Source organism: Lissotriton helveticus, chromosome 1_1 (genome assembly GCF_964261635.1).
Source record: "Lissotriton helveticus chromosome 1_1, aLisHel1.1, whole genome shotgun sequence".
NCBI classification, from domain to species: domain Eukaryota; kingdom Metazoa; phylum Chordata; class Amphibia; order Caudata; family Salamandridae; genus Lissotriton; species Lissotriton helveticus.
In genome coordinates this window covers 1,694,901,612-1,694,928,518 of record NC_136057.1, presented here as the reverse complement: position 1 = coordinate 1,694,928,518, position 26,907 = coordinate 1,694,901,612, and the positions used below count along the sequence as shown (strand labels likewise).

At 45.9% G+C, this 26,907-nt stretch overlaps 1 protein-coding gene across 3 annotated transcripts in view; it reads left to right on the top strand.

Moving 5' to 3' along the window:
* ARHGAP9 (Rho GTPase activating protein 9) overlaps positions 1-26,907 on the top strand; it is a 744,735-nt gene that overhangs the window by 597,512 nt on the left and 120,316 nt on the right. For all 3 annotated transcript variants that reach the window (XM_078688987.1, XM_078688988.1, XM_078688989.1), the window contains one exon: positions 15,460-15,594. In XM_078688987.1, the coding sequence (XP_078545113.1) occupies positions 15,460-15,594 (135 nt within the window). The remainder of the gene's footprint in view (positions 1-15,459; positions 15,595-26,907) is intronic.

Sequence of the window (26,907 nt, the reverse complement as noted above, 5' to 3'; positions counted from 1 at the left end):
GGAAGACTATCAAAAGAACAACAACCCGTCCAGGGAGGGCTAAAATCCCACAATGAAACCCCAAAGCCATCCCCATCAATGATCTTTCTATCCCTAAGATCCTTCCAGGATGAAATCAAGATCGAGAACCGCCAGGCACAACTTGCCTCAAAAAAACTCCAAGGCACTATGCGCAGAATTGGGAAAACATGCACAGAAATTGCAGACAGACTGGGCATGGTGGAGAATCGTATGGAGGACCTAGAAGACACAGTGGATACATTAAAAGAGCAGGCATCCTCGCAAGACTACATGCTAAAAGATGTTATGTGGAAACTAGAGGAAGCCGAAAATCGGCAACATCGGAATTACCTAAGACTGCTGGGAATTCCCAAAAACGTTGAAGGAAAGGATGTAGGGGAATTTACCATAAATTTTTTGAAAAATTCTCTACCGGAGCTGGCGCACTGGGACTGGGACAAAGAAGTCCAGCGGGTGCATAGATTTCCCCTGTCAATACCCAAACGTCCGGCGAGTACACAAGGGTACCCACGGGTGATTCTAATATATTTTGGGAATTTCTTACTCCGACAGGCAGTGTACGATTTGGCTAGACCTAATACGAAAAGGAAATGGGAAAACTTTATGTACTTTGCCAAACCAGACTTCGCACATTCTACCGTAGAGAGAAGATGGAGACTCCGGCAGCTCATAACCCCTTTCCAAAAAGCTGGTGCATCTGCTTTCTTACAAAATCCAGCAAAATTGAAAATCATCCACCAAGGGCCGAACTTTTATTTTACTTCCGAAATACCTGCCCAGAAACTGTTAGATGAGATCATAGCTGGGGGAAGAAACCTGTCGAGGCTAATTAAGCCAAGCAACTCAGGGATCAAAAATCTTGTGGCAGGAAGCGTGACAGTGGATATATGTTTACCTCCGTCTTCCCCGTTTTATTTAAAGGGGCAACAGAAATGAATGATTAATGTTTAATGTCGATGGGCAGCAAAAGGTTGTAAATCTCCAATGTATACTAGGATGCTAGCTTTGTTTTTTTTTCTTTTTCTCCTATGGTTTCTACATTTAGAGAGGTGAGCACAGGGTGGGAGTTACCCCTGGTAACTGTCTCTGGTGTCTAAGCTCCATGCACATCTTAGCAGTGTGCGACTACTGTGTGAAGATTAAACGAATGGCCATCCGCAAAGCCAGACTTGCCATTGTGGAACTCTGAAAGAAGTCGAGGAAGACCCAGTCCAGTCTAGGGCATGAACACCCTCTGGCTCTTGAGTCCGATATCGTGATCGATTGTCATTGAAGTCACGAAGCTCAGGTAATCCAAAGAAATACAAAAAACATTAGAAGTCCAAAAAACGGTTCTGCTTCGTCCTGCCACTCCCACCATTCTGAGTCACATTTCTCCCCGGGTACGTTCAGGCCACGGAGTCTTTCTTAAACTTTGGAACAGAACCTAACCCTGCTCCTGATGCACCCAAATTTTCCCTGGCCATCAGCAATGCCACATCAGTCCCCTGATCTGAGACTGGCCATGAATCAGATCTTTGGAATCCTTGCGAATCCCACTGGCGCACCTTCAGGCTCTAATGATTCAAGGTGGCCTCCAATCGGATTACTGCTGGCAGATCTGCCCGGATACAGACTGTACCATTAGACCTTGACTAAGGAGGGCCCTTTCGCTTGGCTCGCCAACTCTGGTGCAACATCTGATGCTTACTATGGTATCACAACCGACACCACCAGTCCCATGCCTCAGTGCCTGCACCAATGCTGAAAGTGGATTCAGAAGTTTTGCCAGGCTTCGAGACTCATCTACAAGCCCCTCTGAGGTCTCAAACAATCAATCAATCATATCATTTGTAAAGTGCACTACTCACCTGTGAGGGTCTCAAGGCACTGAGGTGGGGAATGCTGGTACTGCTCAAAAAGCCAGGTCTTGAGGAGTTTTCTGAAGGTCAGCAGGTCTTGGGTCTGCCGTAGGTGGATAGGGAGGGTGTTCCAGGTCTTGGCGGCAAGGTGCGAGAATGATCTGCTGCCGGAGGTCGCTCTTCGGAAGCGGGGGACTGTGGCGAGGGCAAGGTCGGCGGAGCGGAGCTGGCGGGTGGGGCTGTAGAAGCTGGTCTGTTGAGGTACGTTGATCCGGTGTTGTGGAGTGCCTTGTGTGCGTGGGTTAGGAGCTTGAAGGTTATCCTCTTGTTGACCGGGAGCCAGTGCAGGTCTCTCAGGTGGGCTGTTATGTGGCTGCGGCAAGGGATGTCGAGGATCAGGCGTGCAGATGCGTTCTTCACCCTACTCATTCTTTACTGTCCCAGCTTACATAGACCATGTAATCTCCAAGACAGTCATTCCTAGCACATGTTGTGGTATTACTTTCCAATTGTCATATTTTTAGAGCTAGATTGGTCGGTCTTCTAAAAAATAATTTCGACCAATGTGGTCTGTGTCAATATCTATGCAAGCCCTGGGTCCTGTCACCACCTTATCAAGTGACACAACTGTTTCATGTTCCAGTGCACAATGCACTTAGCCACTATGGTTCACTGATCCCAACATGACCAACCTTCTCGAGGACCTGTCCAACCTTGGACTCACCCAGTGAGTGGGAGGCTTCACACGCTGCCAAACACCTACTGGACCCCCATCTTCAGCAGCATCACAGTATGCAAGCCCATACCCATCACCTGGTCTGACCACATCTTCATCAACTTCACCATACCCATCCCACACTACTGCAGGAACGGCATCACCAAATCTTCACGGCAGGACTAAAACAAGATCTAAAAAGTATCCTGGTCTTTCAAATTCCTACATCACTGGCCTCAACACAACAACAACCTCCCTGAATCACTGCAGCACAGGCACCCTGGCTTCAGTCAAAGCCAAGAAAGCCACGAGAACCAGACCACAAGCAAGCTAATACACAGAAGAGCTGAGGCTTCCTAAACGCCACTTCAAGCAACTTGATTGCAAATTGATATAAAGTCAAAATATACACAGACATGAGCACCTAACAGATCTGCCCTTTGATGGCACCATCGGAAAATCAGAGCCTCCAAACACTCTGCCCTCACTGACCACATTGAAAGCCGCACAATCAGCACCGAGGTAATCTTTGCCATAGTGAAAGACTTCACCTCTCCGGCAGCAAGCTCCACAGGCGCAACCTCCTCTCTAAACCTCTGTACCCAGCTGTCCCTATAATACAGCAACAAGATCACCAGCATCTCCAAAAACATGGAACCTCAACCAGACTCCTCAAATCTCACAGCTCTCTTGCCTAGCTCTACCAACACCCAGAGGACCACCCTGACCACCTGGTCCACCATCACCGCTCAAGTAACTGCTGTGACCCTCTGCTCAAAGCCCTGCATTAGCTCGCCATAAAGAAAAGAGCAATTTTTAAACTCTTCTGCCTAACGTACCAAACCCCTTCAGGAAATGGACCCAAATACCTACAGGACAAACTGATTCCTTATCTTCCTGATAGAAACCTCAGCTCAAGGAGTCAACTTCTTCTTTGTCCTCGGCGTATTTGCACATGTAAGTATGGTGGTCGGGCCTTCACATATCTTGCATTGGACCAAGCTCCCCCTCTTTATTAGGGCATGCCCTGAATTCTCAGGTTTTAAAAAACATTTCAAAACCTGGCTGTTCTGACGGCTGCTTCCTGACCTCTCTGTTACCTCAGCGCCGAGATACCCCTCCGTGGGCGAGTCGTTGCCTTCTATCAAGTATCCATTAATATAACATAACATAACCTTGCAGTCCGTACACTCTGAAGCACACTCAAAACCATGCCCTCGCCACATCTTCATTAAAGGGCTGGACCCCATCAGTGAAACCCTCACCCCCACCCTGAATTAATCAATCATTACAGCCACCTCCTTGACACCACCCAATCTGGATTCACGCCCAACTACAGTACAGAGACCGCCATAATCGCCGCCACGGATGACATCTGAATGATCATGGGCAGAAGCGACACTGCGGCCCTCATTCTAATGAATCTTTCTGCAGCCTTCACCACCATGCCCCATCACATCCTCATCCAAATACTGCTTGAAGCCGGCCTCCATGGTCTCGCACTTTGCTTGATTTTCTCCTTCCTGACAGGCCACACCCAGTCGGTCAGCCTGGCCCCCTTCACCTAGGACGCTGTCAACGTCATCTGTAGAGTTCCATAAATATACTCACACAGACCTACTCTGTTCAATGCCTATATGACCCCACTCTCCAGCATCATCGGCACCAACAGAATCAACATCATACATATTCTATGCTGAGGACACTCAGTTCATAGGTTCCCGTTCCAACAAGACATCAAATCCCAAGAACAATTTATTTGTCTGCATGGCCAGAGTCGTTAGATGGATGAAAGCCAATGTTGTGTAGTTCCTAGGTAAGGAATCCATAACTAATATATGTCTCTTACAGATATATTGTTACTGAAGGATAAGTAACTTGTTTGTTGTGTAGTTCCCATAAAACCATATAGGACCTGCGCGTTTGGACAACATAAACTGTGGGATTGGTGCCCAGACTGATTCCAGACACCCCCACCGGGTATGTTTGCCTGTATACCTGCTAGCTCACAGTGCCACTGTAAACTCCTCTTACCAACATGACATGATAATCCTGTCCCATCAGGGATATTGGAAACAGTACAGTACTTTTCGCTCAGTCACTCGTGCTCACTTTGTCTCAGAGAAGTACACAGAATAAACGGTGGGGAAGTTTTCCAATAAGCATTTATTGAACCAGCATCATTCTAGTGTAAAATAGGTGTGCTGAAACAACGATAAGACAGACACAGATATACATGATTATAAGCACCACTAAGGTAAAAGGATGGTAGATTCCTACCATAGTGCTAAAACAATGAATATATGCATGCATATAAGTATATGTTAATATTAATAATAATGCATACTCCTACGATGCAACCCAAACTAGATGTACCTAAGTGTACCTAGCATGCATGTAGGTGTAGAGCTAAGAATCCCTCTAGGCCAGAGGTCTTCAATCTGTGGGGCGCGACCCCCAGGGGGGTCGTGGAGTCTTGGGAAGGGGGTCGCAGGTCGGGCTGATTGACGGTGCTCACGGCGGAGGCCTAAGGGGTGAAAAACATCAAAGCCTCATTAACAAGTAAAAGGTCTTTTAAAGACCTGTCAAGTACTCGGGTGTGCCTTTTTGTGTGTCCCTGAAGCTGTTTGGGCTCACATACAAGAGGGGGGGTGAGGGGAGGGCTGGGGGAGGGGGTTGTAGCCCTTCGAGTTCAATGGACGTTGCGCACCTGGAGCTGTGGGGTTTATTTTAATTCTTAACAATTTATATAGCATTAGCTTAACCTGTAGGTATCAGAGTGCTTTACAAACACACAGTAAACAGCAGAAGGACATTACAATCATTGGTTCAAGTCCCAGGAGCTCTCATACCTGGCGCCTGTGCGGGAGAAATGTGCCTGAGAGTCGGTTCTTCACCGTGAGATGTTGTTACAGCCTGTCTGCCCCCCCAAGCAGGGAGGCACAGAGATGCCCTCCCATGAGAGAGGAGGAAGAAGAAGACGCAGAGAGATAATGACCCCCCCCCCCCATGAGAGAGGCACAGAAAAGGTGGGTGGATGAATGATAGGTGTATGGATGGATGAAAGGGTGGATGGATGAAGGATGAATGGATGGAAGGAAGGATGATGGATGGATGGATGTGTGAAAAGGTGGGTGGATGAATGATGAGTGGATGGATGTAAAGATGAAAGGGTGGATGGATGAAGGATGGATGGATGTGTGAAAAGGTGGGTGGATGGAGGATGGATGGATGGATGAAAGGGTGGATGGATGAAGGATGTATGTATGGATGGAAGGATGAAAGGGTAGATGGATGAATGATGGATGTATGGATGGATAAAAGGTTGCATGGATGAATGAGGGATGGATGGATGTGTGAAAAAGTGGGTGGATGAATGATGGGTGAATGGATGGATGAAAGGGTGGATAGATGAAGGATTGATGTATGGATGGAAGGATGAAAGTGTGGATGGATGGATGAAGGATGGATGTATGGATGGATAAAAGATTGCATGGAGGAATGATGGATGCATGGATGGATGTGTGAAAAGGTGGGGGGTGAATGATGGGTGGATGGATGGATGGATGGATGTGTGAAAAGGAAGGTGGAGTGGATGAATTATGAGTGGATGGATTAAGGATGTTTCGATGGATGGAAGGATGAAAGGGTGGGTGGATGGATGTATGGATGGAAGGACGGATGAAGGATGGATGGATGGATGTGGGAAAAGGTGGGTGGATGGAGGATGGGTGGATGAAAGGGTGAATGGATGAAGGATGTATGTATGGATGGAAGGATGAAAGGGTAGATGGATGAAGGATGGATGTATGGATGGATAAAAGGTTGCATGGATGAATGAGGGACGGATGGATGGATGGATGTGTGAAAAAGTGGGTAGATGAATGATGGGTGAATGGATGGATGAAAGGGTGGATAGATGAAGGATTGATGTATGGATGGAAGGATGAAAGTGTGGATGGATGAAGGAAGGATGTATGTATGGATGGATAAAAGGTTGCATGGAGGAATGATGGATGCATGGATGGATGTGTGAAAATGTGGGGGGATGAATGATGGGTGGATGGATGGATGGATGGATGAAAGAGAGGGAGGATACAGGATGGATGGATGTATGGATGAAAGGGTGGATGGATGTATGGATGGAATAATGAAAGGGTGGATGGATGAAGGATGGATGAAAGGGTGGATGGATGGAAGGATGAAAGGGTGTATGGATGAAGGGTGGATGTATGTATGGATGGATAAAAGGTTGCATGGATGAATGATGGGTTAATGGATGGATGAAAGGGTGGATGGATGAAGGATGGATGTATGGATGGAAGGATGAACGTATGGATGGATGAAGGATGGATAGATAAAAGTTTGCATGGATGAATGATGGATGCATGGATGGATGTGTGAAAAGGTGGGGGGATGAATGATGGGTGGATGGATGGACGGCTGGATGGGTAAAGGATGTATGTATGGATGGAAGGATGAAAGGAAGGATGGATGGAAGGATGAAAGGGTGGATGGGATGATGGATGGATGGATGGATGTGTGATAGTGTGGGTGGATGAATGATGGATGGATGTGATGAGGTCTAACCAGCGCATTTATGGTTGTCGATAGTTGTTGATGATGAGGAGTACCAGTTTCTAGAATCTTTTGTCGGAAGGGGGTCCTTACGCCTAAAAAGGTTTTACAAGGGGGTCTTGGCATCAAAAAGTTTGATGACCTCTGCTCTAGGCTGAAGCCAACCCCATTACCTGAAGTGAGAGACTGTGGGACCCCGTCTTGGTCTTGAGATGGACAACCCGCGAGGGATGTCAGACCACTGTGAGCTGGAGTGTCTGCGTGCAGGAACATCAGCGTTTAAAATCAGAAGTCATCCAACATTTCATTTGTTGAAAATGCAGCAGACCGTTCTAAATCAGACAACATATTATTATTATTTTTTTGTGTAAAATCTGTTTTTATTAAGCATTTCAATTTTGTTGATACATGTGCTTTTAATACATTGTTTTGTTGAGAAAATACATTTGGTATATCATATATGTATAGATAAATTATATACACAATGTTGGTTACATCTCAGACAGTTTTGGAGCATAATGCATGTTACGCATGTATAGTATAACATGATGACCTTTGCAAGTGTGCGTATGTTACTATCAAGTAGACCAAGTTTGTTATTACATTCCATAGGGTGCATGTAGTTCTTTAACAGATCTTTGTAAGTATCAGCGTAACTATAGTAGAACTGTGGAATTAACGAGAAACAAAGAAAGGGGAGTGGGAATATTCAAGCCATTAGCCCAGTCCATGGCACCTCGCCCATCTCCCTCTGCAGAATTAGTTTATTGCTTCTGTGTCTGTCGCCCATCAGTTACCTCCCCACCTCGACATTAGGATATGTGAGCATCTTTAACCATTGTGTGACTATTGTCCATGTGCCACTACGCCAAACTGGGGTGGCGTAGTGGGCAAAAGAATGATGGATTAAACCCAGATCTTTTGACTGGGGGAGAATGTTTGCATTGTCAGCATTCCGTCCATCATTTGTTTGCTGTAACACTTTTCGCCCTAAGTGGGATGGGTATGCCCAGACGTGGGTTTCTTGCTCACTGTGCCACTGGATTCAAGCTAGCCTGGCTGAAGAAGGGTGACATACCCTGAAACCGGTACCAGGATGCTTGTTTCCGGTCCAGGGAGGACCTGGCCTGGCAGTTTGGTCTGGACTGTTCCCATGAGGCACAGGTTCAAGGCTGATTTGCATATGGCTGGGTCCAAACTGGGGTGGCGTAGTGGGAAAAAGGACAATGGATTTAACCCAGATATTTTGACTAGGGGAGAATGTTTGCATTGTCAGTATTCCGTCCATCAATTGTTTGCTGTAGCACTTTTCACCCTAAGTGGGATGGGTATGCCCAGACGTGGGTCCCTTGCTCACTGTGCCTCTGGATTCAAGCTAGCCTGGCTGAAGAAGGGTGACATACCCTTAAACCGGTCCCAGGAGGCTTGTTTCCGGTCCAGGGAGGACCTGGCAGTTTGTTCTGGACTGTTCCCATGAGGCACAGGGTCAAGACTGATTTGCATATGGCTGGGTCCAAACTGGGGTGGCGTAGTGGGCAAAAGAACAATGGATTTAACCCAGCTCTTTTGATTGGGGAAGAATGTTTGCATTGTCAGCATTCCGTCCATCATTTGTTTGCTGTAACACTTTTCACCCTAAGTGGGATGGGTATGCCCAGACATGGGTCCCTTGCTCACTGTGCCACTGGATTCAAGCTAGCCTAGCTGAAGAAGGGTGACATACCCTGAAACCGGTCCCAGGATGCTTGTTTCCGGTCCAGAGAGGACCTGGCCTGGCAGTTCGGTCTGGACTGTTCCCATGAGACACAGGGTCAAGACTGATTTGCATATGGCTGGGTCCAAACTGGGGTGGCGTAGTGGGCAAAAGAACGATGGATTTAACCCTTATTTGATTTAGGCTATCAAACCCGGCCAGACACCACTAGAACCTGGTCACGGATCAACACCGATTACTGGTTTAACGCCTTGAAGCGATCCTTAGCCAATCTAGACTTCGGCCCAGAAGAAGACTTCAAACAATGGGAAAACTGGATCACCCAGTCTCTGGAAACCTGTATCCCTCTGATAAAAACGCCCTTGCAAATACACCAGACCAAGAAAGCCCCATGCTTTAATGAGCATCTGCTCTCCTTAAAAAATGTCTGTAAGAGAGCAGAAAGGGATTGGAGAAAAGACTTTGATCTAGATAAAAAAGGAACTACACACCCTCAATCAGATGCTATCATAAAGAACTAAAACTGGCACAGGCTCTATTTTATGAGAAGAAACTCAGCCATGCACTTAATTCCCTCAAAGAACTATTTAGAGCGGTAAAAAATCTGATCACACCGTAAGAAACTAATGGCCCTCCTACAGCCGCTACAGTAAGGTGCAATCAAATAACGTCTTTTTTTCAGAAAAAAAAGTGTCTCATATCTTTGATCTCTTCCAAAACACTCCTCAGCCTGTTCTAGCTGAGTCTCATATAGTCAGTGTCCCAGCTTCGTCCCCTAGTCTGGCACAGTTCCCAGGCTTTGATGAGAAAGCCACTCTCAAGTTGCTCAAATACATCATGTCAGGCTCCCCTCTGGACTCTCTACCCCCGCATGCCATCCTCAAGGTGATGGAGGCATTCCTCCCCCCTCTATTGAAAATCATGACTAAATCACTTGAATCAGGGTTAGTCCCCCGGGTCTGGAAACACGCCATAATAAAACCAATTTAAAAAAAAACCCGTCTGGACCCAGACATTCTGAGCAACCTTCGACCCATCTCCCTTCTCCCTCTCCTGGGCAAACTCCTGGAAAGGTGTGTTAACCAAATGCTAACCAAATTCCTGGAAGAGAATGCACTTCTCCACCCCACGCAGATGGGCTTCCGCACCCTTCATAGTACAGAAGCAGCACTCCTGGCTGCCATGAGGAACTCAAAATCGTACTTGACGGTGGAGGGTCAGCAGCGATTATTCTGCTTGACCGTTGCACGGCGGTCAACACTGTCAACCACGCATTGCTAAAAAACAGACTGAAGGAACTAGGTATCCAGGATAGAGCCTTGGAGTGGCTATGCTCCTTCTTAGATGATCGATCGCTCCAAGTTATGGATCAGGACTGCCTCTCTGACACTCTGCCCTTAAAGTCTGGAGTGCCGCAGGGCTCCTCCTCGAGCCCGACCTTATTTAATACATATGTAAGGTTACTTGCCAACATTATACAGGAATTTGACATCCTAGGCATTTCGTATCCAGACGACAACCAGTTGATCGTCGCGCTGCCCCAGGACCACCATCAGGGAGACTCTTTATTAGGCCCCTGCCTAAACAAACTGGCCAATTGGATGTCAAATAGCTTTCGAAAATTGAACTGGCCTCCTTGCATGGGGGACACGCCAGTTCCTAAACTGTCGGTAAAAGATTTAGGTATGTGGCTTGACAGTGCACTCTCAATGAACGTACAGGGAAACAAACTGTCGTGCATATGCTTTGGGTTACTGAGAATGCACAGAAAGATACTAGATTCATCCCAGTGCATCTTAGGAAAATTGTCATATAGTCTTTGATAGTCTCCCGTCTGGACTATGGGAACTCCTTATACTTGGGCTCCTCCAAGTTTGTGATCAAGAGGCTCCAGACTGTGCAGAATGTGTCGGCCAGGCTCTTGCTCAAACTCCATAGACAAGCGCCAGTGAAAGAATCCTTGACATTACTCCACTGGCTCCCAATATTGTCAATAGTAAAATTTAAAGCCCTCTTTATAGCTCACAGGGCAGTAAATAGCAAACGCCCTTCCAAACTTAAATCCCTGATCTCGGTCTATGCCCCCTCGAGATCTCTAAGGTCATCTCACTCACACCTCCTTAGCATCACTAGAATGAACAAATCCTGATGGGGAGGCAGATCTTTCTCCCACTTGGTGCCAAAACTGTGGAATGCTCTCCCGCGGACCTCAGAGGGCAGCAAAATGAACTAATTTTCAGGAAAAAGCTGAAGACCTGGTTATTCCCATCTAGCCAATAAGGGGCCTTTTGTCTTTCATCACAGTTCTTATCGTCAGCGCGGGGAAGCCTCCGGGTAGCCATGCGCTATATAAATCACTTTCAAATTCAAATTCAAATGAACCCTGAAAGGAAGGAGAGGAACATGTATCAGTATCTTGATACCGGTCAGGTTTTTTAATGTTATCACAGTTCCTAAGGTTGTACCTCCTTTCATAGGGCTCCTGTTGAGAAAACCAACCCCTTGATTGTGACCTATTCTCTCTATTCTTTTGCTTTTTCATTATCCCATTTCTTCTTCAAGAATCAGGTGCTGGTTTTCTGTTGTCATTTTCAGAACCACTCATCAGTTGTGGTTTTGTTGCTCTAGCTCCCAAATTATCTCTACCTAATTTGACCTATGTGTCTTCAATAATCTTAGGTAATTCATGCTCCTGTTGCAAACAACTTAAATCCCTCAGGCGTTGACGTATTGCCACTGCTGCTGCCTCCCCTTTTATGTTTGCTAATATTATAGTTGATACCTGGGCAACATTTCCTAACAATTTCATCCCTAAGTTCGGAGCAGGTTCTGCTCCATTTTCATTCTATATTTGTCATAATACATCTGGTATTACTGCTATGGAAGGGATACCATGAGTTCTGGTATAGATGGCAGCGGAAACTGTACCCCACAGGTACAATCCTCTATCTGGGGAGTTATCCCCATTGGCAAGCAGATTGTTAGCATTCTGTGTTTTTCTTGAGGGCTTGTGTGTGGAAACACTGCCTCTGACTGTGTTATTTTCTGAGCTATCCAGAATGGCATTTGCTCATGCTTAGTGGGCATTTTACCCAAAACTGCGTTTAGCGTTTGTGAAGTAATTTTGGTTGCAGACCCCTGAATTTGTCCTGCTGGTGTAGCCCTTGTCGGCTGAAGTGTGAGTGTTCTCATTACAAACTGTGTCAGGTTTCTGTAAAGTTTTATTATTTCTTTGTGCAGTGGAAGTAAGTCTGCTACGGTCATTTTGTCAATGTTTGGGTGCGGTGTGTGAGCCGCTAAGACTAGCCAAGTAGCTCCATATCTGCCTAGCGCACTGAGCCTTACTTTATCTTTTGTGAATGGAGGGCGCCTTTAAACCAGTTTATGTGCTCCTGGTAGGTGAGCGGAACTTCAATGTCTTCATATTCCTCTGGTGTTTCATCTTCAGTGTAAAAATGAAATGTATTTGTGCGTGCATCTGCTGGTGAGAATTTAACCCATGAATAGAATACCTCAGTTCTGTGTGATTCGTGTACCTCAAACACGAATGTTACTGTCCCACCCCTAGCTGTGACTCCATAGTCTGCTAGTTTTAAAAGAAGGGAAGTTCTGACATTTTCTGAAATGTTTACTTCGCCTTCTGGTTCTCCTTCCTCCACTGGCGCAACAAGATCTTCATCAGCCATTGTTGAAAAACGTTTCAAGGAAACTTAGATAAGGTTTTATGCACAATAGGAACTATTTGTCCTTCAGGCTTGAATAAAACCATCTAGGAACTGCACGTTTAGACAAGATAAACTGTGGGATTGGTGCCCAGACTGATTCCAGTCACTACCACCGGGTAGGTTCCCCTGTATACCAGCTAGCTCGCAGTGCCACAGTAAACTCTTCTTGCCAAGGAGAGAATAGTTCCTGGCAACTATCGCATATGACAACCTAGTCCCATCAGTTTTCGTAGAAACGGTACAGTACTTTTTGCTCAGTCACTTTTTCTCACTTTGTCTCAGAGAAGTGCACAGAATAAACGGTGGGGACATTTTCCAATAAGCATTTATTGAACCACCGTCATTCTAGTGTAAAATAGGCATGCTGAAACAACCATAAGACAGAAACAGATATTAATGATTATAAGCACCACTAGGGTAAAAGGATGGTAGATTCCTACCGTAGTGCTAAAACAATGAATATATTCAAGCATAGAAATACATGTCAATAATAATAATAATGCGTACTCCTATGATGCAACCCTAAATGAATGTACCTAAGTGTACCTAGCATGTTTGTAGGTGTAGAGCCAAGAATCCCTCTAGGCTGAAACCAACTCCATTACCTGAAGTGAGAGATTGTGGGACCCCGTCTTGACCTTGAGATGGACACCCCGCGAGGGATATCAGACCACTGTGAGCTGGAGTGTCTGCATGCAGGAACCTCATTGTCTTGTGTCAGAATGGAAGTCTCTCTCCTCTACTTGCCCCAGCAAAGATATGGTGTCAATATACCAAAAAGGTACTCTCAAGGGATTTTACCTTTCTGTGTCATGTAGGCCAAGATGATGGAAGGGATTACCCTTATACATAGTATTATGCAGAAGATGGTAATACTGCTGTGATTCTGAGAATCCTCATGCATAATTTATGAGGCTACTTTTTTAGGAAAACCACATGACATTTATGCAGTGCTTAACTAGGTAAATGGTCAGTACCAAACCCCGTTATTTAGTGTAATGGTACGGTAAGGTAGGTGAAGGGTTATGGGACTACTCAAGCCTATATTGGGGTGCCCTATGAAACATAACACCAATTACCTCCAGCTCAACACAGACAAGACAGAAGTAGCAATTTTTGGCACAGACATCTCGCTCTGTAACTCCACCTGGTGGCATGCCATATTCGGACCCACACCCCTCCTGGCAACCCACACAAAGAACCTCAGAATAGTAATCGACAACCAACCCTCCATGATTGGCCAAGTGAATGTAGTCTCCTTTCACACGCAAGATGCTCAAAAAGATCTTCAAATGGCTCTTCTCCAACACTCACAGTACCGTCACTCATGCCCTCATCACCAGCAAGCTGGACTAAGGCAATAAACTATATATTGGACTCAACGCTATACTGACCAGAAGACTCCAGGCCATACAAAACTCAGCAACCAGGCTCACTCTGAGCCTCCGACTCTGCACCAACATAAACCTGCACCTCAAAGAGCTCAACTGGCTCCAAATCCACGAATGTGCACACTTCTAACTCCTCATGCACACATACAAAGCCTTGCACAACATTGGTCCATGTACCTCAACAACTGAATAAACTTGCAGACAACTCGACTCAGTTGGACTCCTACAGCCCCCCCTCCCCCGCATACGGAGAACCAGATCTGGCCATTGGGCCTTCTCTAACTCGTGTCTAAAGCCTGGAATAACCAGCCCCCACACATCAGAGCCTTCTCCTCAGTTCTTGAACTTTGCAAGAATTTGAAGACACGGCCCTTCACCTAACCTTGACCCTGGCTCAGACCATACAGCTCCTCCTTCAGCACCAGGATACCCTCCTGGGCGAGATGTGCACTATACAAATACACATAACATAGCATAAATAAGATACGCGTTGTTTTAATACAGTGCGTGTTAATGGGAATTGTAAGCTACATCTAGAATAGGGCCAAATATAATAACTTTGTGTTTTGGATGGTCTGGATCTAGGTACCTCAGTGATAACTGGTCATAGCTCTTATTGCTTCAGGGTAGATTTAGGAGTAGTTCACGTTCCCTAACCTACTATGGTTCATTCACATCCTACCAACTCTTCTAACCCTGTGCTGCCTCAATTCTTAATGTCCAAACCGCAAATATACTGGGTCCCTGCTGTGGTTAAGCAGCTTAAAAATCAAATAAATGCCGTATTTCCTCTTGCCGCTATATGTCTTTCAAAGTTTTGTGTAAAATGTGTTTCATTCCATCATTATGTATGATATGCTTGCAACTGAAATGAAAGACACTCCGTGAAGCTGATGATTTTCATATCTGTTCAGTCAATGGTGTCAATGTATTATTTTGGTGTCAGAGGCAGGTGGCTTAGTTCACAGCTTCTGCATTGTTTTTACTAATTTGGTTATGCACGCTTGCTGGCATGTGTTTTGTGTCCGGCGACGCTTTATTATGCCAAAATGTGTTCCTTGTTAATTACTGGACAACAAACCTTTGCTTTCCCGCCTTACAGTTTCTTAACTTGATATATAGTTCATGACTGGGTCTCTGACTGCATAAGATCGGGTTTCTCTAGTCTTATGACTCCAGTGGCTGGTGATAATTTTGCTAAAAATATTTTGGTGAGCTTACCAGAGTCAAATGTCAGCCTTGTGGTAACCCTAGCCTAGAATTACAGAAGCACATAGGTGTCTTATTCTCATAGAGACATAATTTATTACCTGCCTCCATCCTTTTGTAAAGCGCTCTGATATCCTTCGGGATCTTGTTCGCGCTATATAAAACTTTATAAATAAAAATAAATAAATAGAGATGACTGACTCAGTTTTACTAAGCATATTAATTCCCTTGCTCTCCTCTCTTTATCCTTTGGTTCGCTCTATAGAAGAAAAACTGAATTTGGACCACAGTGAATGGGATGACATACATGTGATAACAGGAGCTGTGAAGTTGTTCTTTCGGGAACTCCCAGATCCCGTCATTCCTTACAACCTGTTCGATGAGTTTGTGGCAGCGATCAGTAAGCATGCATTTTAAACATGTTCAATATTCTTGTTTCTCATTTTCTACAGTATGGAATTGACGGTTGATTGCTCTGTTGGGATAGAATATGTGTGATATAAATTGAAGATCATGTTTAAAGGTCTGTAAAAAAGATGCTGCTTGGCTCCAGTTTCGTCTGCTTGGCTGGATTGTTCTGTACATAATTTTAAGGCATCGGGTTTCAGTGCAGTATATGAGTTTTCAAGATCTTTGTATTGGTTTTTCCTTCATAGACACTTACTTAACTACATTAAAGTTTATTTTCATGTTCAGCATTGTTTGTGCTTTCCTAAGTCGTGTCATTGATTTTCAATGTTATCTTTTTCTTAATTCAGTTTTCTTTCTTTTCCCAATAAAATGAATGTATATTTCTTTTTCTTTTCAGTTAAAAGTGTGACATTTTCGTTTTCAATTTTGCTATCACAATCACGGGAAAATTGAAGGCTACTGGTTAGTGTCTGAAGCCCACGAGCTCTATCAAAGGGAAACAAATTACTTATTGAATTGAATTTAAAATGTATATTTCGCTTGAATGCCCAAGGGTGTCTAGGCGCTACAGCAGAGGACTATGTCAAGGTGAAAAATGATTGAGAATTTATAGTGAAAAAAGCCAAGTTTTCAAATCCTTTCTGAACAATGGTAGTGTTGGGCAATTTTTTATGGGTAAAGGAAGTGAATTCCACAATTTGACAGTATTGAGAAGAAAACTACTACCTCCCCAGCAAACTCTCTTGAATTTAGGCATCTGCAGAAGTTTGCTCTGAGCTGAACGCAATGTTATGCCTGGCAGATACCACAGCAAGTGCTGTTTCAAATATTCAGGTCCTGTGCCCTGTAGCGCCTTGAACGCTAAACACAAGGCTTTAAATTCAGATCTCTTCTTCACCGGTAACCAGTGTAGTTGTCTTAATCCTTGGGATACCGACTGGAATTTAGGAATATTCAGCAGCATCCTGGCAGCGGAGTTTTGAACCCGCTGCAGTTTGAGCAGGTGCTGTTTCTGCAGGCCTAAGTAAAGGGCATTTCCATAGTCCAGTCTGGCCAATGCCAAAGTTGTCACCAGTGTTTTTACTGCGGCTGGTGGGATATAAGGTTTCACCTTCCGAATTAATTTTAAAGTCAGATATACCTGGGAGGCAACCTTATCAGTTTGGTGTTGGAAGGTGAGTCTGTCATCAAAGATGACGCCCACATTTTTTACTTTATGCACTGGGGTGGGAAGTGTTCCCATAGTTCAAGGCCACCAGCTCTGGGACCAAAAGGAGGTGTCTGAGCCCAACAGGAGAACCTCTGATTTGCTACCATTAAGCTTTAGGCAGTTCGCACTCATCCAGTGATCCACGCAGGCTATGCACTGATTGAAACGGGCCACCGTTTCTTCCAGATTGCCTGAGATGGATACTACAATCTGGGTATCATCGGCATAGGACACCAGCGAGAAACTGAACTGCTTGATGACATCCGCTATGGGGGTGATGTACAGATTAAACAAAGTAGGGCTCAGAGATGAACCCTGCGGCACCCCACAAGGAAGTGAGAATTGTTTTGAACTAGAGTCTCCAATCTGCACACGTATCCTGTTGTTGAGATAGGATTTAATCTGACTCAAAGATAGGTTTGAGACTCTCAACTTCTGGAGCCTATGAATGAGAATGATATGGTTCATGGTGTCAAAGGCCACTGAGAGATCCAAAAGGTTCAAGGCGGCCTTTGCACCGGAGTCCAGCGTGGAGCAAAGCTCCTCTGCTGCCATAACCAAGGCCATCTCCGTTCCATGTCCTTGCCGGAAGCCGTATTGTGAAGAGTCCAGAAGGTTTTCTGAGGACACGAAGGCGTTGGACATTTATATTGTTTTCCGGAATCCTTGCTATAGGTCTGTAGTTGTTGTAATCGTCAGGGTCCTAGCTAGGTTTTTTTAGCAGAGGGAGAATAGAAACCTTCTTCTAGGCCTCTGGAAAGACGCCGGACGTAAGGATCTCCTTATAAAGCAGGCTAAGTTGCTCGCTAATCTCATTGGCTGCCAGATGAAATATTTTTGGGGGCAGGGGTCTGATAGAGCCCCTGCTTTCACTAATCAAACAATCTGCGAGACCTGATCTACATTAGGAGGGTGAAAAACTTCAAACTGTCGCCAGGCTGACAAAGAGATGAAGAGGAATAATTCACTTGAGACTCAGTATCACTTCTTGTAAAGGAATCATAGATTGAAAGCACCTTGTTGCTAAAAGAGTCTACGACTTGGTTACAGAAAGCAACACTGCTATTCAGTACTGATGGAGTAGGCAGTGTCACTAATTCCGTTAGGGTAGAAAAAAGTATTTTGCTTGAGTTGCCTGCTTGCTTAATTTTCTCTGAGAAAAATACTCTTTCTCTCAAAGATCATCTTTTTGTAATTGCTCAGTGATTGTGGGTAAACCGTTTTCTCGGCTTCCATATAGGTTTTTCTCCAGCGCCGCTCTGAACGTCTGCAGAGTTGCTTCTGGGTGTGCAGAGAGTCACAGAATCAAGGTTCTGATTTCTTTAACCGTTTGCTAGTAAAAGTTTTTTCAGGGACTAGGATATTTACTGCAGTTTTTACCAATAAGTGAAACTGTTGGTGGCTGTGTTAACTTCGGGCATTAGGATCGGTTTAGAAGCAGCTAGAGTTGATTGCAGCTGTTGTGGACAAATTTCCTTCCAGTTCTTCCCTTTTAAAGTCTTAAGGGCAGAATGAGAACGAGTAAGATGGTGGGAAGAGGTAAGTACAAACTGAATGGCCATGTGATCAGACCAAGGGATAGGCAAAATCTCCTGCACTTTCAGTTTTGGATTTGACCTGAATATCTTATCTAGAGTGTGCCTGGCCTCGTGAGTAGGATGCTTGACTAGTTGTTCCATCAAGACACTGGTCATCAACTCTAGAAGCAAAGTTGTGTATTGGTCATTTATATTTTCTAGGTGATAATTAAAATCACCTAGGATAGAAAAGTCCTGAAAGTCAACACTAGAGTCGATAATATGACCTATAGTCTCTACAAACTTGTTTTTTGCCCCTGGAGTTCTATACAACAACGTACCGTTGAATATATAGTTTTCGCTCATAGTGATATTAAATGAAAGCAGTTCACAGTCAGGGCCACTTCCTAAAGTGGAGCTTTTTACCAACTGGTTATCCTTTAAAATATTCGCCAGTCCCCCTCCCCGTTTATCCTGTTTGTCATTCCTGATTAGAAAATAGCCTTGGGGAATGGCTAAGGAGAGCTCAGGATCAGCGTACTATCCGCACACGTCTCCGTGACAAATGCCATATCTATATTATGGGCTGCCAACAGCTCTGCAAATTTGGTATTATGTTTAATTAAAGAGGGTGCGTTCAGGAGCAGTCCTTGGAAAGACTTTAATAAAGCTGTTTACGGATAGAAGTACTGTTGTGTACCTAAACCGCACTTTATTTCAGTAAAAAGAAAATCCATGTCACATGAAGGGCATTTCTTAGATTCTTTCACAGGATAAAATTGCCGGCAGGAGTCTTTCAACTGGCCATTAAGACTCAATAAAGTGTCTCTAGTGTACTTTAGAATAGGTCCCAATGACCTTGATGAATGAGCAGGGGGGTGGCCCTGGGCCCGGTCCAGCCACTGACGGGTGCAGACAGGCTTGCCTTTGGCGCCCCTTTGCCGGGCCTGCTGCTGCTTAAATAACAGTATGATTCAGAAAAGGGGGTGGTGATGAACAGAGTGCCTGAATTAAGCAGACCACTCTTACCCAGTCCAAAGATCAGGGCTTGATCCATCACCGTTTTTTAGCTCACTGCACCATCCCAGCTCAGAACTTGGCTATATGCAAAGTAGTCTGTTCCTGTCCCAGTGCATGATGGGAACAGGGCAAACCATGACATACCACTGATGAACGCGCGTCAGCTCCAGCATGCTGCTTAAATAGCAGTAAGTCGGGCGTCTCTAGCACGCATCAGCTGTTCATTGCCCCGGAAATGCTGTCAAGTGTGTCCGGTCCCTTAGCCCTCCGCAACAAACGGCACAAGCCACGGTGGAACGGGGCAGGGATGAAAGGTCAGGACAGCGGCCACAATCACCCAGGCTAACAGGAAGGAAACGAAACGCTGTAAGTAAATAAAAATAGTAGATCTAAAAAATATTTTAAAAACCGAATGCCAATCTTTATAAGGCTTCTATTGAAATAGCAGCGGAGAAATGTAAAATAACTTTAAAATTATCAGCGAAGAAAGCTGGTAAAACAGACCTACCACTGATTGTAAATGTTATGTAAGCTATCCTTTCATAAATGCCACTCCATAAAACAGAAATCTGTCCTTGATCCGCACTTTCTTGAAATCGTTTTAGAGCGGATCTAGTTGTTGTTACGCAGCACTATTCCAGTAAATTTGCAATATATATATATTTCCAGTGGGCACTTGAACCTACAGATTTCTCACCTCGTGAATACTCCACCAGGTGCCATAATAATGTTGAGGCCTATCCCAAATCTAGGAAACCTTTCTCCATAGCTCTTCTATGATGGGAGGGGGCCAAGTCTCCATCTGACGCTGGAAGTAATGTCCCTGACACGCCACCAACCCCATAAAGCGCCCCCACCGTTGTACCTGACAGTTTCCTATTCTCCACACCTTTTACAGGATTTATGTCATAAATCTTCCCAACATTTTACAACTGCAAAAACCATGTCTCCTCCTAAGAGGTGAGGGTTTAAACCTTGTGGCAATTGTGAGGGGCAACTGTTGATTACCAATCTCCACAAAATATGTCTTTGATGCTTGGACTCTGACCACAACTCCGAATCTTACGGGTCATGCTGGATCATGCACCCATAGGTCATTTAAGAGACAGAAGCTAATCTCTTATTGGCTAGGCTCAAGGACAGTAGAGGTAGGCACAAATCCAGACCCCACTCGATGTCTCCAGCGTTGTTGGAGTCAAGATCCTCCTGCCCGAAAACACAGAAATAAGAAGAAGAGGAATGGGAGCCAATACAAGAGGGGTAAATCACTCCGGCCTCTCTTGGACTCCTCTTTAGAGCCAGAATTGGTCGAAGGCTCTGGCGCAGCAGGAGCCAGCGCCACCTGCACAACTTGGGAACCCAGCACCATTAGATCCACTTCAGCCCAACTCTGGGATGGGTCTAGTTCCACCTCCACCGTACCCAGACTTCCGAAGCTGATCTAGTGCCTTATTTCGATGCCATTGTTGAGATATTTAGGCCCATGACCGGACTCCGCGAGTCATAAGGGGATGCCATATGGGTTTGCATCACCATGCCTTCCCTTCACAAAATTTGCTTCATGTTTTTCCCAGTTAGTCCAAATGATGTCACTCTTGACAATAAATCCAGCCCTGCCGAGACCCTCCCTCTCTGTGGTGCCACCATCAGCTATTCCCCTCACACCCTTGACACCATTGCTGATGTCCGGGCTAGCAGCTTTGGTGTCTCAGTGCCTGACTCACAAACTGTGCTTTTGTGGTAACTTGCACTTCTGTAATAAGTCCAGCCCAGCACTACCCATGGGCAACTAATGGTACTGCACACCCTCCCATAGAAAACAATAGAGGTAGGGACTGAAAATAAAACCAATAGGAAATAATGTTAAATTAAATTACATTTTGTAAAGTAATTAAAAATATAAATGTATTTAAAAAACATAAACATGGTTTAGATGTATTATTTAATCATTAAATAATACAAGTGTACCATTTTAATATGTGTTTAGCATTAATTTAGATTAATTATCGTTATTCACAAAACTGATCTTTTGTAGTAACTTACTTTTGTAGTAAGTCCAGCACTAAACCAGGCCGACCACTGGTACTGCAATACCCTCCCATAGAAAAAATAGATGTAGGGACCTAAAATAAAATCCCACGGGAAATAATGCTAAATTAAATTACATTATTTAAAATACTTCCAAATATAGGGTTAAAAATATAGAAAGTACACAAATATATTATTTAATTATTAAATATGTTCCATTTGTATATTACTATTATTATATGAATTTATATTTTTAACAATTTTAAATAATGTAATTTAAATTGACATTATTTCCAACAGGGGTTTTATTTTACGTCCCTAACTCCTTTTTTTTCAGAGGGATATCTTTACAACCCCCTCCAACAATGGCAATGATGGATGCTTCTACTCCAGGGCGGAGGGCTCAGCTAGAGGAGATGACGATCAGAGGCTTCTGGTCTCCAGAAGAGCAGTTTCCACATCAGTCTGCTCGAACTGAGGGGATTGGCCTTGTGTTCAAGGCATTCCTTGTTTCCCTTTGTGGTCGGTCAGTCCAGATCTTGACGGAACTCATGACTGCAATACAGTAGGTCAGCAAGCAGGGGGAGTAGGGTCTTAGTCTCTCTATTGAGAAGCTCTGAGTCTGCGGCCGTGGGTGCAAAACCAAGGGATTTGATTGATGGCAAATCATCTAGTGGGATCGTTGAGCACCAGAGTTGATGACCTGAGTCAGCAAATTCTTGATAACCACAAGTGGCGACTCCACTCAGAGGTTGCGAAGAGCATCTTCGATCAATGGGGCATGTCCATGTGGATCTCTTTTCCACTTGTTCCAGTTCACATTGCCTGAAGTTCTGTGCTTCCCGGACTCCAGTGCAAAGAAACTTGTTGACGTGTTGTAATTGAAGTGAAACTTTCGCTCTTCTCTACTCGTTTCCTCACACACCCATTTATTCCTTCGGTTCTGAGGAAGATCTGCCAAGCATGGGCCAAGTTATCTTTGTGGCACAAGATTGGTTGAGAATGGTGTAGTACGCAGACGTTCTGCACCTCTATCTGATTGTCCCCTGCTTCATTTTTCTCTCAGGGATGCTCTTCTCTCCCAGGTTGAGGGGCAGGTCCCCTGCCTGAATTTCCAGTGTGCATCTCTATTTTTTGCAGTTTTGTATAGTGCGAATTTGGCCCAAGCTCAATAGAGCACTTTCTATGAGCACCAGAATACACAAGCTTGGATTCATTTTTTTTAAGGAAATGGGTGATTAAATGATGTGCACAGAACCACAGGGTGGTAAGCTGACACCAGAACTTGAACCTGGTTCACTGTTCCAAAGTCAGCAGCTCAGGTTGTTATGCCACATTTCCTCCCCATGTGTGGCGATTGAACTGGGCCATTTGGTTGCCTTCCAACTGCCTGATGATGTGGTGGATATGATCTTATTTGCTCGTCGTTCCTGCACAAAATCTGTGTACTCTGGGAGGCGATACAGGTTTATCGCTTGGTGTGCAGGTCACCAGATTGCTCCCTTGAAAACACTGCTGTCTGACATTCTCAAGTTCGCATTTTCCATGACCTAGAAAGGATGTGCGATAGGTATGGTGAAGGGGTATCTGGCAGCCGTGTTCGCTTACTTTTGCCTCCTGAATGAACGGTCCCATTTCAAGTCCTTCATTGTTTTACTAGTGGTGAAAGGTCTGACCAGTATGTTTATTTCCACTGCTTTTGTTATGCCATAGTTACATTTGAGCCTGGTTGATACTTTTTTTATAGGAGCTCTGTTTGAGTCACTTCAACGTTTTTCCTCAATAATTGTATTCATTAAAACGTTTTTTCTAGTTGTCGTTACGTTAGCCAGGCATGTCTGTGAGCTGCAAGCTCTGAGTATAAAGCAACTTCACCACTTTTTATCACTACAAGTGGGTCTTCTGAACCAGAGCTGCTTTTCTGAGGAATGTATTCGCCCCTTTCTGTCTGGATCAATCGATCACTCTGCTATCCTCCTTTCCCCACCTCACCGTACAAAGGAGAAGAGGCTGCACATACATCACAGAGACATCAGTTTGCATTATTTGTTAAGTAAAGAGAGCCACAATTCTGGAATCGTATAAACCTAATGTGTTATAAATTCAGTCATACTTACTCCAAACACTCCTATTTGGTACTGACTCCAGCGCAGATGCATCAATAGACCAGGCCAACTTCAAAACTCTGCAAGATTACTTCCAAAAGTTTAGAGCCTGGTACACAGTACTAACAGTGCATCTCCAAAACAGACCCGGTAATAGGTGAGAAAAAGTTATTTACCTTCAACAATATTTATCCAGGAGTACACAACCCCCAGGTTCACAATCTCCCGATAATTCATTGATTCCAGGCTGTACTTTTGAAACACTTATTTTTTAATTTTATCTTTATTTCATACAGCAAAATCTTTTTAATCCTTTTTATTATCCCTTTTTGAACAACCGGAAATAAAGAAAAAAAGCCTAAGCTGCAGTACCCATAGAAAAAGTGACTGCTTCTAAGAGAGTTCTCTTTTCTTCATACAACAACAGTTTAACACTTAGACATGTTTAGGCCCAAACTCTCATTACATGGGTTTCTTTGGGAAAAAATTGTTAGCGGTTTCTCAGGTGTAAGTACACGACTTACGAGGGTGAGTTTTGGGGGTTAGGACCAAGGTTCCCCAAGGGCTAGATGGACACTCGAGTTGCACCACCAGCCTCACTGGGGCGGCTGGGTGCAGAGTGCAGTGCACCAGTGTAAGCCAATGGAGCTAAGGGGGCCTACGGTTAGGGACTGCTTATGAGCAGGCCACTCAGGTGTGGAAGCAAAGCTGCTGGGGTTAAGGTTACCACTGCAGGGGCCAACAACCAGCACAGGAGCTGCACCACCAGCGGCACTGAGACGGCCGGGTGCAAAATGGACATAGGGGACCCTATGCTTTGCAATGGAGGTCTTCGATTCTGCGAAGTTGCTGCAGGGTCGGGCAGGGAGACTTACGGAAGGCGACCACTGGCTGGAGAGGTAAGTTGGGGTCTTGGGGGATGCCTGGATGCTGTTGGTTGGGCCACCCAAGGCCGTGGGGTGTCGGGTGTAGGGTTGTCTTCTGGCGAAGAGAGGTGTGCCCACCTTTGCCAACCCCACCCCTCAGGTTGGGGAGGCAAGGTGAAGCACACGTCTCAGTCCCCTCCATCTTGAAGATGAGGGGACCCAACAAATTAGGAAGAGGCTCATGCCCCCTCCCCCTGGAGGGTGGCATAATAGGGAGTGTACCCACCCCAAGGAAGGGACCCATTGGTCCCGACCTGCACACCCCTTTAACACCCTTAAATGTAATTTCAGATTGAAGGAAGAAAGAAGAAGGGCCGGCGAGCCGTGTTGACCCAGGAAGAAGAGGAGGACACCAACTGCCTTGGCCCCAGCCCTACTGGCCTGTCCCGTCTACGACCTGCCTACAGCAAGAACCCCAGCGAGTCCAGCAGCAAGCAACCCCAGAGCCTGGAGGACCTGCCCTGCAACCCTCTTACAGACACTGTCTCCCATGAGCACCAGATTTGCTCAAGCCAAGACTCGCCTCCGGAATCCGGATTCCGGTGAGGCAGCGATTCTGCATCACTCTGCACCCGACGCCCACAACCTGAGTTGCCCAACACCACAAGGAGGTCTCCCCAGTGATCCAGACCATCACCCCAACCTCCCTCAAGCCTCATGACGACCCCCGCAGCCTCAACCTGAAGGGTCCCCCCGACCGCGACCGGAGTTGGTAGGAAACCGGACTAGCTTGGATATCCTGCCGATTCTCCCAATCAAAGTGGGGGCCAGAACCAGTGGGAACTAGTTGTTGGGGGCAGCAAAAGGCAGGGACAGCAACTGCCTTGGCCCCAGCCCTACTGGCCTGTCCCGTCTACGACCTGCCTACAGCAAGAACCCCAGCGAGTCCAGCAGGAAGCAACCCCAGAGCCTAGAGGACCTGCCCTGCAACCCTCTTACAGACACTGTCTCCCGTGAGCACCAGATTTGCTCAAGCCAAGACTCGCCTCCGGAATCCGGATTCCGGTGAGGCAGCGATTCTGCATCACTCTGCACCCGACGCCCACAACCTGAGTTGCCCAACACCACAAGGAGGTCTCCCCAGTGATCCAGACCATCACCCCAACCTCCCTCAAGCCTCATGACGACCCCCGCAGCCTCAACCTGAAGGGTCCCCCCGACCGCGACCGGAGTTGGTAGGAAACCGGACTAGCTTGGATATCCTGCCGATTCTCCCAATCAAAGTGGGGCCCAGAACCAGTGGGAACCAGTTGTTGGGGGCAGCAAAAGGCAGGGACAGCTTCCAAAGGCTGCAGCTTCCCCTTTTGTGACCCCAGCACATCCTGGGGGAGGAGGCATGACACCTCTTCCCAGGATGGGCTTTGTTTCTGGACCCAGAGAGCGGAAGCTCTCTACCCAGGATTCCAGAAACCTGTCTGGTGGCGGCAAATGGTGGGCAGCCATTCAGGAACCACACGGGCCTGGTTGATTTTCAGGGTCCATCTCTAAGATGCCCTCCGAGTGCATTTTACATTAAATTCCCACGCTGATTGCAAGCGCTGGACGCCATCTACTTTTATAAAAAACCCCTCCTATCCCGCCCTGTTGGCTCCTCCCACCTCCCTCATCACGCGCCTATTTAGGCCACGCCCCTTTTTCTCTTGTGTGCAGACGAACGGCCCTGTGGCAGAGGGCTCGTGCGCGCTGGGCGCTACAATTCTATTTTAAAATACCTTCCTTGTGCTGACTGAAGAGCAGCTTTCTCGTCCCGCTGATTGCAAGCGCTGGACGCCATCTACTTTTTTAAAAAAACCCTCCTATCCCGCCCTGTTGGCTCCTCCCACCTCCCTCATCACACGCCTATTTAAACGTCCCCTATGCGTCAGCGCAGCGGACGAGCGCAGCGGGAGCGCCGTAGACGCGCCGGAGTAGCGCCAGAGTTAAGCCCGTCTGCGCCCGTCCGCGGCCGACCGGGGCCAGGGGCACGAGATGCTGCCAGTTTTATCGGCTACTCACCTTCCCATCTATGTCAGCTCTGGACCCCTGGTTCCCTTGACCCTGCCATCCTGACTCATCTTCAACATCTTGGTTTACTCACACTCCCATCTTTCCTCCCTCCTGGGATTGTATCACACCTAGCCTCGCTACCCCTCACACCTTTCCCCTCCCCTTCCCGACCCCCTGGACCCCCTGTCCGTCTGTTTAATACCTCGGCTGCCCTCCTGAACACTAGGTCCGCAGTCAATCACCAATATGAACTATTCAATTTCATCGAGTCCCATGAACCAGATCTCTTATTTTTAACCGAGACCTGGTTCAAAGCCGACTCCCTACCCAATGTACTTGCCGCCTTACCATCCTCGTACTCCGCCATTCGAGCGGATCGTCCGGAAGGCAAGCGGGGGGGAGGAGTGGCCCTAATAACCCGTACCGATCTTAACTTTCAAGTCCTCCCATCTTCCCCCATTCCTGATGTGGACCACTTGGTAGCCCGTTCTACCTCCCATCGGGCTCCCC